The sequence below is a fragment of the Temnothorax longispinosus genome, chromosome 3 (assembly GCF_030848805.1).
Source record: "Temnothorax longispinosus isolate EJ_2023e chromosome 3, Tlon_JGU_v1, whole genome shotgun sequence".
Classification (NCBI taxonomy): domain Eukaryota; kingdom Metazoa; phylum Arthropoda; class Insecta; order Hymenoptera; family Formicidae; genus Temnothorax; species Temnothorax longispinosus.
The window spans coordinates 20,747,460-20,763,149 of record NC_092360.1 but is presented as its reverse complement, the minus strand read 5'-3'; the positions used below and the strand labels follow the sequence as shown (position 1 = coordinate 20,763,149).

Below are 15,690 nucleotides of genomic sequence, written 5' to 3'. Positions count from 1 at the left end.
GAAAATTATTTGATTTAACTAACGGAAAAGATGTCACAAATCAATATCATTTCGTGAAGGTTAGATGATAACAATCAGATCGGTTATGTATTTGTGGCATCAATTAAAAGCTGTTGGCTTCACCTTTCTAAATATGAGGAATTTAATTCAAGATTCACTCGAAAATCTGTTTTGCCAAATTCGGCAACATGGGATTGTAAATTCTAATTCCACTTGCTATCAATTTGTAGCTGCCTTAAAAACTGTAATATTAAATAATCTCGTTGCACCAGTCTCCAAATCTGCGAATTGTGAAAGCGATAATTGCGAAAATTTGGACAATTTTCGAAAGTTTTTAAGTAATACTTGTGACAGCGAGGGCAAAAGTGAACCATTAGAGAACACTAGTGACTGTACTCTTCCATGGGTCGATTTTGAAAATTTAAACACTGATGCCTCTCAAGCTCTTTCTTACGTGTCGGGTTATCTTTTAAAAAGGCTACAACTTCCTGATGAAAATTGTTCAAAATGTAAAATTGATTTGTTTTGTACACAACGCAAGAACAATATCATCTGTACACGGTTTTTAAGGAATATTCAGAAAAAGATTCGTTAACGTATCCAAGTAATCAGGTGATTACGTTAATACAAAACGTACACAATAGATTATATTACTTTTGCGATGAAAATGGACATAAGTCAAACTTAGAATCAGCTTTTAAAAAATATTTTTCAATAACTACAGCAGTGATTTCTGTAGCAATCAACGATGTGATAATATAATCGTCGAAAATAGTTTAGCGTTTTTAATACATAAGTATGTTAAAGATAAAGAAAAAACCGGTACAGATAACTTCAGGCCATTACGAAAAAACCAAGCAATTTAAATCATTGTGATTTAGTTGCATTTTCTGTTTATTTGCATTTTTAGTTTCTCTTTGATGTATTTGGCTTTCGAACTCTTTAATTCTACGGTTTTTCTTTTTTCCACTTATTATAGAATCGTATATTCTGTTATGTGTTCTATTATTATTATAGACTTTATTTCGAAATCAAAATTTATTTTATGTTATCTACACACTTTGAAATAAAAATATATTTCGTGTTTAACTTTGAAATTAAAATGTACTTTATGTTACACACTTTGAAATAAAAATGTATTTCATGTTCAACTTTGAAATTAAAATGTATTTTATGTTACACACTTTGAAATAAAAATGTATTTTATGTTAGAAATTTGGAAATAAAAATGTATTTTATTTTATATACAATTAATTTGTTTTTTATTGCGCATTCCCTCATTTATTGACGAAAATAACATATTATTTATTAACATATATTATTCTATATTATTTACGGCTTATATAGGCCGTGTTCCGATATACACTGCCAGTATTGAAAATTTATAGTTTACGTATAACGTAAACGTAAGTACTTACATCAATATCAATCGCTTTCATATTACAAATTCTATATTTATAAATTACATATATATATATATATATATATATATATATATATATATATATATATATATTATGTTTGTAACACTAATTCTTATATAATCTACGATACACTGATTAATACAGAAGAAAAGTAAAAAAAAGTTATTTAATTTATACAATTTTATATCAATCTTTATTACTAACTATAACTGTAACACTTCAGTTTGTCAAAAATGCATAAAACATGAATCTCAATCTAAACGTTGAACGGGGGTCGAATAATTAGAAATAGAGCGACACGGCTTAAAATTACCAAGATTCAAATTATGCGCTATTTATTATACTATATATAATACTAAGCAGTACATATACACGGTACCATAAATACCTTCCCACGTGAAGATAGCCGCGTCCGAGGGTGCGTTCAGTTTGGACGCTCACGCGCTGTAAGCGCTTATGAGCGTTACTCACGTCGTTCGCTTTGGCGTTGTAAGCGCTTACGGATCGACTAATGACGTCATCGTTGACGTCATAACTTCTGCTGACAAACGCTTATTTCTGCAAGGTAGGGGCAGTGTGAGCGTGATCAAGCGTAAGCGCTTACGTTCATTTCGGAATGCATTTGTTAGCGAATTGCATATCAACAAACATGTCATCGAATTGAATTATAGACGGAAAAATTGTAACGATATTCCAATTTCCAGCATTTAACGCAGTGGCTTTCCCTACATTGAATTTCTCACAAAAGGATCTGTACATAATTTAAATATTAAGCAAGGAAAAATTATATGCATACACAAATATAAATTAAAAATTGAATAAACGAAATATATAGGCTCTCCTGAATAAATCAAATAAAGGGAAGTGAGAGAGGCAATCAGAGCCACGCGCGGTAATTAATGCGCAATCAAAATAAGTCAGTAATAAAATATATTAGTTAATACAAATTCGGACGTTTCAACACTTTTTTGTGTCATTTTCAGCGTAAAAATGAAAATAATACATGAAAATTTCAAACGATAAATTACAGTCAATCGCGATAAGATGAGTCAATCAGTAGAAAAGCGCAGTCAAATCAATAAAATAAAATTCATACGAATGTTCGGTAGTCTGTCAGGATATGCAAATGCTCCGAATCGATCGCACCTTCGACGTTTACTCCCAGGTTGGAAGACCAGACCAGGTAGAAAGGGGAGATTCGATTGTCCTTTCTAAACCGTGAATCGGAGTCGGAATATGTTAAAAAACGCAATGTATCAGTATTAAAATTACAATCACGAATTCTTGCTTACGGACCATTACAGACCAGTAAGTTGCAGTGTTAAAATGTATCTGTCGCTTTGACATGTCGTGAGTGAGTGAATAAGCGTTGGTAGAAATCGGAAGGTTAACATAATAAAGCGGTGTATACATTCGAGTTTAATTGTGGGGATAAAAATTCACAACGAATAACTCTAAATTTTTGATAACCCATCAATAACGTTCAAATAAGTATCCGGTAAACCTTCCGTGTCCGTCTGCAAATTCAATTTATTCCTGTATCTTTATGCACAGCATCTCGGAAATTAAGCGTTTATAAAAATACAATTCATTATCTATATAGAATTTCCACATTATCCCAATCGAAATTATGATTCAATGCTAATCTATAATCTGTTATAACAGAATGATTAGATGTAGGTATTCTAATTTATATATATGGTTCTGGTGTTCCTTAATTCTTGTTTGTAATTGTCTGCTCGTTTGGCCTACATAAGATGCGTCGCAATCATTATATAGGTAATTTTATATACTACGTTACATTGTTTAGAACGTGGGAGACTATCTTTATGAGCTTTTATGAAGGTTCGCATTTTGTTTAAGCTATTATACGATAATCTCATTTTTAAATCCCTTGTTATGTTCTTAAATTGTTCTGTTTAAAAAATTTAGAGTTATTTGTTGTGAATTTTTATCCCCACCATTAACTTATGTATACACCGCTTTTATTATGTTAAGCTTCCGATTTCTACCAATGCTTCACTCACTCACGATATGTCAGAGCGACAGGTACATTTTAAATTTTAACACTGCGACTTACTGGTCTGTAATGCTCCGTAAGTAAGGATTTGTGATTGTAATTTTAATACTGATACATTGCGTTTTTTAACATATTGCAACTCCGATTCACGGTTCAGAAAACTGACAGATTACCAAACATTCGTATGAATTTTATTTTATTGATTTGACTGCGCTTTTCTACTGATTGACTCATTTTATCGCGATTGACTGTAATTTATCGTCTTAATTTATCGACTGAAATTTTCATGTATTATTTTCATTTTTACGCTGAAGATGACACAAAAAGTGTCGAAACGTCCAAATTTGTATTAACTAATATATATATTTTATTATTGACTTATTTTAACCCTTAAAGCGCACATGGGGTGTAGGATACCCCACTCCGAATTTTGTGCTCTGATAAGTCCCATTAAAATGTCTTTTTCAATAATTTTTTAAACAATGTTAATTTTAAGAAATCGCTATAACTTTTGTTTATCCTTAAAATACATGACTTTAACTTCATTCAGAAATTTTTATGCAATAAAATAGTCAATAGCGTCGTTACAGTACATACTTAAAGACACTGGGGTATCTCATACCCCCAGTGCGCTTTACGTAATTTTTCGGAGGTGTGCGTTTTAAGGGCGCATTAATTACCGCGCGTGGCATTGCCTCTTTCACTTCCCTTTATTCGATTTAAAAATTGAAATAACAATGTGTAATAATAATATTAAATAACATACCGATGTGTGTCCGGGGTGACCATTTTTCATATAGCGATAAATAATTGTTTTTTAGGTGATATTGTTTTACGTCCTAATTTTGATCTTAGTAATTTTAAAATTTGTAGAATAAAATTAAATGTTGCTCAGTTTATTCTAAAAAAAAGGATTTATTTTAAAAATTAAATATTTTTCCTCATCGAATAATAATTCTAATAATGTTATTATTTGTGCAAATATAACACACAATAACCTATCGTCTGCCATTTTGACGTGCTCATAGTCGCTTACATTGCCAAAACGAACGACATTTCTTACTATTGTGTAAGCGCTCAGATACCAAATCGAACAATTGAAAACAGCGCTTATAAGCGTGAGCGCTTACAGCGCGTAAGCGTCCAAACCGAACGCACCCCGAGTCAAACAACAAAATAGCTGATGTTATTAACTATTATTTGTGTCTACAATATTTACATTTAGAAAAGATTCGCATGTTTCTCTTCAACCTTCATCAAACGGTTGTTCCGAATATTTTCCTTGGCGTAGTCAGTACATGTCACATTTAGTAAGACATTCTCCGTGATATAGTGCGGATATAATGGCAGCTCAAATACGTCATATTAATAACATTTGGGAAGTTTGCAGTACTTTACCCAATTGCAATGATATACAGTGCGATAATTGTGAACAAGTCTTTAAAAGGAAAAGTGAACTATATGTAGAAGCACACTTGTTCCATTTCCATGATACATTTACTACGGAAGGCAACTTTATATGGAAAGACGAAAGACGAAATTGCTCGCCATGGCGATATTTCACACACGAACAGAAGTATATTCCGAATTGCATAATTTGTGGAAAAGGTGTTCGTGTATATTATAAGAGTACTTTAAATAACCATCTGAATAGACATATAAAAGTGCTTGATAAAACACGAGAAGAAATTAATAAGTTTAGCGAACTATCGCAATACTTCACAGTCGACACGGAAAATTTAAAAGCAAACTGCAAACATTGCAGTTGGTCTATTGACACATTTGATGGAAGAATTGATGAAAGAATGCAATGTGAAGAGCATTTAAAATTTCATCAGGCTAAGTGTCGTAATATAAACAAGCACTCAGAATCTGGCGGAGGAACTGGTTATTATAACGTAGGTGCAACGATACAACAACCTGTAACTGCAGGAAATTATGCGTCCACAAGTTTTCATAATGATAGACATGAGCGACGTTCTGAAAATCAAGAAGATCAGCAGAGGTAAATGTCACAAATATTAGTATTTTTCCTTAGTAATTAAGACAAAATTTCCGAAGACATCCGTGCTCCAATTTAGGTCAAACTTTGTAAATAGGTTCCTTTTAGATAAATAAAAAAGACACATACTAAAAATATTTAAAAAGTTGGTTAACTTTTGAGTCGCGAAAAATTTTTTGGTATATGTCTTTTTTATCTAAAAGGAACCTATTCATGCACGAAGTTTCACCTAAATCGGAGCACGGACGTTTTCGGAAGAATAGCCGTAATTAATATATTTAATTACTATTTTAGTATACCATTAGAAAATAACATATTTAATATTTAGAAATAAAAAATTATATAAAATTTGAATACAATATTTAACGTATTATTTTATAAATTATTATAATTACTTGAGTTAAATAAAATTACAACTATTCTGAACAATTTTACATCAATTTCTGTTAACTCAGATATGCTGTTATTTATATATTATCTACATATTCAGTAATCGGTATAAATACTTTCATAAACGAGTAACTGCTCAGGTATTATGGAATCTAAATAGTAATTCTATAGATATTCCATTTTAAGAAATATAAATAATATAAGTCACAGTTTTGGTTTAATAATCAAATATTATACATCATGAGAGCAAAATCATTGTAATTCTAATAACATTGGTACAGTCGCCGCCAATGATTCCTTTCCTGGGATAAGGGGGAAACATAAGAATACCTCAGAAAAGGAATCATTGGCGGCGACTGTACTCTTTCAATTTTTAATTACTCTGTGTATAAATATACAAATCTAATCATAGCGGACAACAAGGATCTAGGATGCCTGATAAAATCTAGAAGCCATATGACATGTAACACCAGCAACTGTTGTGATTTGGATAATGGAATATATCAACCAAGCGCATTTGACGAATAATTAGTAACATCGCTTTACGTTACGTAATAACAAAATGCAATCTCTTATTAATTAGACATTAACTTCTTTATAAATGTATAATTTACTAATTGTTTTAATAATTACTTACTAGTAAATCTGATATCGCCGTGTAACTGAGCTCTCTTTATATGCTCTCTTATACTCTTTATATATTAATATTTAAATTTATTCATGTGCTATATAATGTCGTATGTAATGTACACATTTGTATTAAAGTTATAATTTGTACACACAAAGTAGAATTGTACAACATATCCGGATACTAAAATATAGAAATTATTCGAAATAGTTATTTTTGCTTATTGTTAGTCAACTTCTAGCGTGCAAATTATTTGAATAATTCTAGTATTAGAAATCTAATTTTATAATCCCGATTGTATTTATAATTCTAATCAACATATAGTATTGATTCTATGCAAAATAAATTACTACAAAATTTTTATAAATAATTTTTTTGGTTATATTAAATATTATTGTAATGTAATTATTGTGCAAAGTTGACACACGGTTGAATATTTTGTTTATATTTGTTCAAAAATTGATAAATGGAAATAAAAACCGTAAGATAGATATTGTAAAATGACATATTTTTGTTAATAAAGTGATAGACATTTGAGAAAGAATAACGGCTTACAAACCTGTTTGATCCACAATTAGTTGAATCAACCTAAACATTTTGGATTACCCTAAACAGTCAATGACCCATGGTACCCCGTAGCTCATGGTGCTCCGGTCTTCCCTACATATGATAAAATAAATATAATTAATATTCATTTTTTTTATAAAATAAACTTGTTAGAATATATGCAACAGGAAGATAATTTCTGCCCCTTTCGGGTTTATATACATATTGAAAAAGATTTCTATGTATTGCTTTGTTGAATTATTTGTACAATATTTAATCCTGATAGAGATAATAAAGGGCTCGAGAGAAATCCCATCTTAAAATCTTATATTTGAGAGGAGGATGAGAGAAAAAATAAAGTAAAATACTTTCTAACTAGTGAATATCGGCTGTCTTTCCCTGTCATACTTATATCAATTTATTTTTATTTTATTTATATGCAATGCATAAATACGTTGATCCAATCTCCATCGTTCAAGGGATGTGAATTACCATGAAGATACTTAATAGCTTTATATTATAAAAATGACTATTTTATTTACTACAGTTTTATTTCATATTTTCTTCTTATACCTTATGTTTCACTATTTGTCTAAATAATGATGTCACAAATTTAACTACTTACATAATGTTCGAAACGTTACAAGTTAGAGTCTTAATCATAATCTGTATATTAAATAATAAATAAGTATCTCTAAATATGAAATATTAGGAGCTATTTCTAAATTACTAATATCAATATTTTAACATATACTAAATTTTTAAACTAATATCGTATTTTGTATTAAAATTGTCAAATTATATTAATAGTATGTAGGTATCCTCATGGTATTCTTAATTGAGTTGCCTGAAAAGACAAGAAGTGTAAAGGATGACGTTCCTACCAGATTTAAAAGTAATATATCTGTCGTGCGAAAATCGTTCTCGCACATAATAACTCGACAAATAAATACACATAATCTTCAGGATTAAATATATATAAATATCTACTTTATTCCAGCCCATCTATCTTAAAGTAAGGAATCTATGATATTTATATATTTGTAATTCTTATAACGTTTGATACATATATCTGTATACACATCTTATATATATCTCATACAGTTTTCACAGATCCATTACCTCGATTTATAAGACAAACGTTAACTTCTCACTCACCAATATGCAGCAACGGAGTTGTAACGCTAAATCATAAAATATCATTAGGGGACAATTGTAACATCAATGCCTGGGGACAGTTGTAGCGTTACAATTGTCACCGTTGCTCGGGGACAACTTCAACTTAACCTAACCCCGTTTGGTTGGCCTTATTTTAGTGTTGTTTTTTACAATGTTATTTGTATTTTTCTTCGTAGAATGCCGCGAACAAGAAAACGCAAGACGCAACGGGGCACGAAAGAAGTAAATTTATACGAACAGGCGTTTGAAGAGTATGAAGAAAAGCAAAAGAAAAGAGTTAAAAAAAATCTTTCGAATATGCAAAGTAAACCAAAGAAATCTTGCCGTGCTACCGCTAAAAAACAAAAAAAATAGATTTTTTTGCGTGATTCCTTTATTTTCAGTTTTTATATTAATGTTAGATTTATATTTATAATATTATAAATTTTTTATGTTTATGTTAGAAGGAAAGACAGAGAGAGAGCTTATTTCTGTTTCTTTTTTATTTTATTATGGTTAATTTTTAAAATATATATGATTATATAAAGTTTTTAGTTGAGAAAACAGTATTATTTGTTTTTATTTGCTATAATGTAAAAAAATACTGATATTTTCATGTAACAAATTATTTTATCATTAAATTCGTAAGATTGATTAATTAAACCTACTAAATAACCATTATTTTGTTTATAAATGATGTGGTACAATCGTCCCCTTCTGCTGTTACAATTGTCCCGGGGGTGGGACGGTTGTAACAGTATTCCTCATATTCTTTAAACAATAATAACTTTTTTCCTAGTTACATTACTGAATTCAGCACAAAATAATTTTGTAGTTAAATAAATTCTACATCTAAAGGTACAGGTCTTTTTTACGTAGATATTATATTTTAATTGTTATAAAATCTTAAACTCAAAATGTTACTTTTGTCCCCGGTCTACCCTACATGAAACTGCATTAAAATCAGTAAAAAGTTTAAAGTGTGATGCGAGAATCGTGTAAATATAAAAGAATTCTATTTGTAATTTTATATTCAAGAAATATATATTGTATTAATTATACAAATATTAAAAAAAAAAGAATTTATTTTATAATTTTACTTGCTTATTCCAATTTATTTTTTAATATATATTTTATATACATGCGTGTATTTTAATTTTCTAAATTTTTCTCGCAATATACGGTACATGAAATTATAAACAGAACTCTATTCCAAATTTCAGCGCAAAATTTTATACATATCTATACTGGAATTAAAGCAACGTTAACGAAAGATTTTGTGCGAAATATCTATCGCGGCAAAATGATAGTTAGAATTGTAATTTCCATTCCTCGATTCCCGAATATGCATGTATATAAAATATATATTAAAATATACACATATATATTGGAATACGTATGTATCATAAAATTATAGATAAAACTCTTTTACATTTGTATTGTACAATTAATATATTTCTTAAATACAGATAAATCGCGCAAAAATATTTGCTCCGATTAAGAAGGGTGGCTAGTCAAATCAATTTGATAAGAATTAGTTAAAATTTATGGAGGACATTCGTCTATAGGAATCTGTCGTCCGTGCCAAAGTTGAAGACGATCGTCTGCATGGTTGTCGAGTAATTAATTATTGAAGTTGTACTCTTATACATGGGCGACATAACCAAAATGTCACGATATCTGTAATATAATCCTTGAAAGCATATTAAAAATGATAAGAATGTAATGAAAATAGGTGCAAATAATTCTTTACATATTTAGGAAGGAGCCTTGCCAAGGCTCAAACGATTTGTCTACATAGTTAGCAAGAAATTATAAAAATAAAACAGCATGTTGTAGCTATTTCGCGTAAAGCTATCGAGCACGCGACGGAGAGCGGCAACGTCGCATTAGAGTCGGCCCTGATAAATTATGGGTGCCAATGGGGCCATAATTCAGTCACAGGTTATACAGAGAAAATAAATTTTCGTATCACAATTTGATGAAAACAATTGTCAAATAATTGACGCTTTATTTTATTATTTCATTATAATTATTTTTTATCATTACAAAATGATGTAGAATCAAATGTAGAGAGACGTAATGCAAATTAAAATTTGTTAATTGAAAATTGAACAAACTTGTTGAAAATATAAAATAATATAATATTATATATAAAATAAATTAATACATTTTTTATTAAACAAATATGTTATGCTATTAAACTTTATAACGCAGCACATGACATGTGCAAAAACAGTAATACTTAAATATAGCTCACAGCATACATATCACAAATTTATTTGAGCAACTCTTCGAAATGACTTATGATAATATTCAGCATTTTTTTTGTTTTAATCACTTGCTTTTTTCCATTCTCTTTCTTTTCAAGTAGTGATATAATCTCTTCCTTTCCTTGGCTGTATGCATGTTGTAATAGGACGTAGCTAATACCTGCATTAGCCATTCTTTTTCTTATCTCGTTGGATACGGAATTTGACAAAGGTACAAGTGATTTGAAATTCTTGTCGTATTGCAACATTTCTACGTACTTTTATTACTGGTAAGTAATTCGTCGACTGTGAAGTTATAAAAGGCCACGTTCTGTAGCATTACTACATCGTACATTGCATCGTGAGCTTTTTCGGGATGTAGAGCAAAGTTTCGAGCTGCCAGCTTTGCTAAACTGCAATCTTCACCGGGAAACTTATTCCTAAAAAGTGGCAGAGTGTCTACGAAACCGTCAATAACGTGGATAAATTCTGTGACGAGGCCTACTTGATTGATAAGACGTATAAGTCGTGGAGCATCAAAGGCACAATTATGTGCAATTAACACGCAAGGCTTCTGTAAACCCTTTAAAAATTGGAGCAATTCGTTCGCAACTACGTGCAAAGGCTTCGCAGGTACGCTTCTTCCGTGTAAGAATAGATCGTGTCCTTCGTTGGTTAGTCCATTGACTTTTGAAGCAGCCAAAGATATATTTTCGTTTGGCCTTATGTATTCATTGAACATTGTGCTCCCACATTTCATAGCAACATGTAAGACTTCGCAAGTCAGTTTTAACCCCGCAGTTTCCAAATCGAAAAAAACCAAAGCTGTTAAGTTATTATCGTGATCGAAATTGTTTGCTAAGCTTGACAACTCAGTAGATGATGTATCGCGGTCAGTTTCTACTGCAGGCATGCTCAATAGACCGATGTGACTGCTATAAGTTTCACCTTCGAGATGATCCCGTCTGTTTCGTAATTGAGATCTCTGTTTTCTGAGAGCTCGTCTTCGCGCTTTGAAAAGTGGTGTCTTCGCTTTCGTCGACCGTATCCGAGCTGATTTTGCACATCTTTCTACGTGTTTAGACAAATGTGATCCTGGACTCAATTCGTAATATTTATATACCTCTTCTACATATTTTCTCCGTAATTTTTCTGGGCAACCGCGGATGCATATCTAAAATCAGCAGATTCGGAAAGACTGTAGCACACGGCTTTTGGCGCTTTCTTTGACATAATGTTATTCAGGCTTTCATTAGCCTGGCTCGAAGCGCCAGTCGAGAATTTCTCTGCGTTGTTTGCCAATTTATTAAAAAGTTCTTTTAACTCTTCAAATAAACGTTCGTTTTGAAAACCACCAAGAACGGTTGAATGTGTGTAATTTTCCGGATCCTTCGAATAATTGCACCAATCTCCGCAATTATCATGCATGTTAAAAGCATGGAATGGGATGTTCCTGATTGCAGCAGCCAAATTATCCGGATTTCCTGGATTCTGGGATACAGCATATGTGAAACATCTGTGTAAATATTTGATAGCTTCTGACGTCAGCTCTTTATTAGCATCACTTCTCTTGTCAATTTTGTATAACATATTTGTCACACCTCTCGAAGTGTGGTTTTTGTCTGAGTGCTTCACAACGGGGTGACTGCATGCATTTCTCACAGCGCAGATACTTGAACTGTCATCATCACCTATGAAAACTCCAACTTGTACGTTTTGCGACTTCAAAATCGTGCTATTAGCCGCTAGTTGAGCTGCAGTATCAGGCTCCATTGCTTTGGCACTGCCGTTGAAATTTAGACGACAATCATGCTTTTCCTTCGCTTTTCCTAAATAGCATAAGCGGCACTCCCTGTTTCTCGTTGCAAAATCTAAGACTTTACCAGACTGCGTCCCGATTATAGAAGCGTAGCCATTTAAACTGTCATACTGACGCCCTGAGCCTCGTTTGCTCCAACCCATGTCGTAAGAAATAAAGATTCGTGTTAAATCATTCATCGCTTGATCGATTGATTCGTCTGACGCGTTATAGTTTTCTTGAAATTCACGCGAACCATCTGTTTCTTTCGTCGATAGAACTAAATCTTCGGATTCTTCTCTACTTCTAGAATCATCTGTTTCTTTCGTTAATAGAACTGAATCTTCGGATTCTTCTCTACTTCTAACTAGAAACCCGCTTCGAAGATCTTCAGGCCTATACATCATTAGGAAAAAATAATGAGAGTAAGAATACGAAAGAGATATAATAAATGTCTGAGTTTTTGCTGTGTATAATTATAGATTTTATTTATAATTTTAGATTGGATACAAACATAATTTCTTTTATTATTTACGAGTCATTTTATAATATTCATATGTACAATTATTAAAAATTTGTATGTATATTTCCTATAATCCTGCTTATGCATGTAATCATTGTAAAATTCATTATCATTAAAAGAATATAAACTTTTAAAATAAAAAATAAACATTTGAAAAAACTGGATTTTGTTGTAAAAAAAAGTCTAAGTCTAATACTATTATGTCTAATACAATTATTATTGACTTATGCAATTTAGTGAGAATAGAGAAAACAAATGCTCGTAAAAATCCTGACGCCAATAAACTTACAAAAGTCTTTCCAAAGACTCCACATTTTGTATTGTTAAAGATTGTTCTAATTTTGTGGCTTCTTGACAGCTTTGCTTTGCAACTACTTCAATTATAGGTCCAATCTCTCTCTCATATCGTTTGTACGAGGACGGACTCATGTTCGGGATATTCAGGCACTGCAGATACTTGTTAACAGATGTGTATCCTAATCCTGAGTGTACAGTCCCTGTACAAAAGTCCCATCGTTAGAAAATGTAAATATTTTATTTAATTTTTATTTTTATTAATGAAGTATACAATTTTGCAAATATGTAAAAAGATTTATAATGTACAACTTACCTAACGCTGATTTAGTGTTGACATCGTATTGCAACTTATTTGGTCCAGGATGCATATATCCACTCGGTACCTTATTCATTAGCAGGCAGTTTTGGCAGAGTACAGAAAATACTGAAGCCAAACCATATCTCTTTTCTTGTTTAATATTTCTCATCCATAAATCCTCTTTACAGAAAGTACAGATCATGTGTTGCGACATAACCTTTAAATCAATTATACGTCGCCCATCGACCACGCATTCTGTTTCTTCTGTCTCTTCTGTCTCTTCTTCTTTTCTTCGCCGCTTTCCATTCTCCACTTGCTTTAAACGACGATTGTACTGCTTTACAGTTTGCAGTTTTCCTTTCCACCTTTTCATTTTCGTCGAGAACACCAAAATTAAATATTTCAAGATCTCTCGCGTGCTCTCGCGTTCCTGTCTTCCCGAGGCCCGAGGTTATTGTATCAGTGCTACCAGCTACTGAGAACGAAATTGCGTGGTTGCCAAATTTCAACGTGAATAATAACGTATTTGGGTTTTAATTGTACAAACAACAAATTAAAACCTTAAGAAATAGCTAATAAAATGCATTCCACATATATATTTGCTCAAACTCGTTTATTTCTCGCGATGAAAAATGTGATTATTTAGAGTTGGCAGCGTCCGTGTAAAAGTGCAGGCTATGTGCGCGCTTGAACTTTCTGCACTTAAAAGAGACATAAATATATATTGGGCGTTGGAGAGAGAGAGGCAGCAAAAAGCAACGCTACACCTATAAGCTTTCCCCTCTTGCTGCCTGCCCCGCAATGACACTAGCCACCCTCCTTAAACAGCGACCATCGCCTCGATTATTGATTCGTGGAAGTTAATTAATCCAGGCTAATGATGTTCGCACAGGCATACAACACTCGCATTTCGAGAGACAGCTACGCGACGTCGATCAGACACCATTGAGACAAAACGCAGAATACGGCCAGTTAAACTTGTAAAAATCAACGAAAGATTCGGCATACGTGGTTCTCTTATCGTTGATCTATTCGTTTTCGATATTTTTGAATCGGCGCGGCCGCGGCCGCGCGCGTCGTGCCGCGGCGCGCGGTGCCGCGTAGGCTGGGTAGGCCGTGACGTCACCGCGCGGGGCGCGCCGAGGCAGAGGACGTTCCGTCCCTCGCATTCTTCGCATTATCTTTCGAGCCGCGCGCCGCGCTGAGACGAGTGCAACGGGAGAATATGCGCGATCATTCTCTCGCAATTAAACAATGCCATGCACTATCGAGCTCCTCGATGCCGTAGATGCTATGTCGTTCTTGTTTTCTGGAGCAGATATTGAGATATTCTACTTGAGATATACGGCGAAAATCGGCCCTCGAATCGCCGTCTTTCTTTCGCGATCGCTGCTCGCCTTCGACGACGTGAACTGAACAAAGGAAGAACTGTGAAAGTGTCGATAGCTTGTTAACGTGCAAGTAGTTTCCGTGTGGACTTACGCGATTTATTCAATCGAGATACATCGCGCGAATGATATCGAAGTTCAAACCGCGTCGCTGCTCGGACTCGCGTAGTACTGGAAAACGGCGCAGGCGCCATGATTGTTCATTGGCGAAAAGTCGTGGACACGCAGCGGATCGAGCTCGCGCCGGTGATCGAGCGGGCTTGCTAGATGCTATTGCACCTTGTTCGGTGCTCTCAGCAGTCTCAGCCAGCATCTCGGCGGCGCTCCGGAAGGGTCTGCTGGGACAGGAAAGACCGAGACTTACTTGGCAAAAGCAGTCGCAAGAATGCATCGTATTCAATTGCTCGGAGGAATTGGATTATATCTGCGAGCCGACTCACTAGTTAGTAAGTATATTACTTTATTTTTTCTCTCATCCTCCTCCCAAATATAAGATTTTAAGATGAGATCTTTAAAATGGGATTTCTCTCGAGCCCTTTTATCTGTATCAGGATTAAATATTGTACAAAATAAATAATTCAACAAAGCAATACTTAGAAATCTTTTTCAATATGTATATAAACCCGAAAGAGGCAGAAATTATCTTCCTGTTGCATATATTGACTCGAAAGTAAAACCGTGCGGAGTGTGCGCGGAATACAATGGCATTATTACGCGTATAATGCCAATTTTATCTCTATTTCTTTCTCCGCATGTAAACGTAAGCGCGATTGCTCCCGTTTTTCTCGCGCTAATTGACTTGTGCTTTTGCAGCCCGTAGCCGACTTTGGCACGATCCGTTGCGAGCGAATTGAGCACGTTGCAGACGAGCATTCCGCTAAATTACGAACAGAGAAAATCTAGAGTCGGATCATAAAACTGGCGAGAAGCGATAATAACAGTAAATCGCAATTTCACGCACATTCA

General features: G+C 33.2%; 1 protein-coding gene across 1 annotated transcript; it reads right to left on the bottom strand.

The window, feature by feature from the left end:
- Window positions 1-10,147: 10,147 nt before the first annotated feature.
- Window positions 10,148-14,185, bottom strand: LOC139810346 (uncharacterized). Its single transcript, XM_071773803.1, has 3 exons — window positions 13,352-14,185; window positions 13,031-13,238; window positions 10,148-12,614 (listed from the first exon to the last, which is right to left on the bottom strand). The coding sequence occupies exons 1-3, from the start codon at window positions 13,707-13,709 to the stop codon at window positions 11,549-11,551; spliced, it is 1,632 nt and encodes a 543-aa protein (XP_071629904.1). The 5' UTR covers window positions 13,710-14,185; the 3' UTR covers window positions 10,148-11,548.
- Window positions 14,186-15,690: the final 1,505 nt, after the last annotated feature.

Excerpts from the sequence above, each read along its gene's own strand:
- LOC139810346 (XM_071773803.1), bottom strand. The coding sequence starts at position 13,709 with ATGAAAAGGTGGAAAGGAAAACTGCAAACTGTAAAGCAGTACAATCGT. Across the intron at positions 13,239-13,351 it reads CAACACTAAATCAGCGTTAG|GGACTGTACACTCAGGATTA; the intron begins GTAAGTTGTACA and ends ACTTTTGTACAG. Across the intron at positions 12,615-13,030 it reads GAGTCTTTGGAAAGACTTTT|GCCTGAAGATCTTCGAAGCG; the intron begins GTAAGTTTATTG and ends AATGATGTATAG.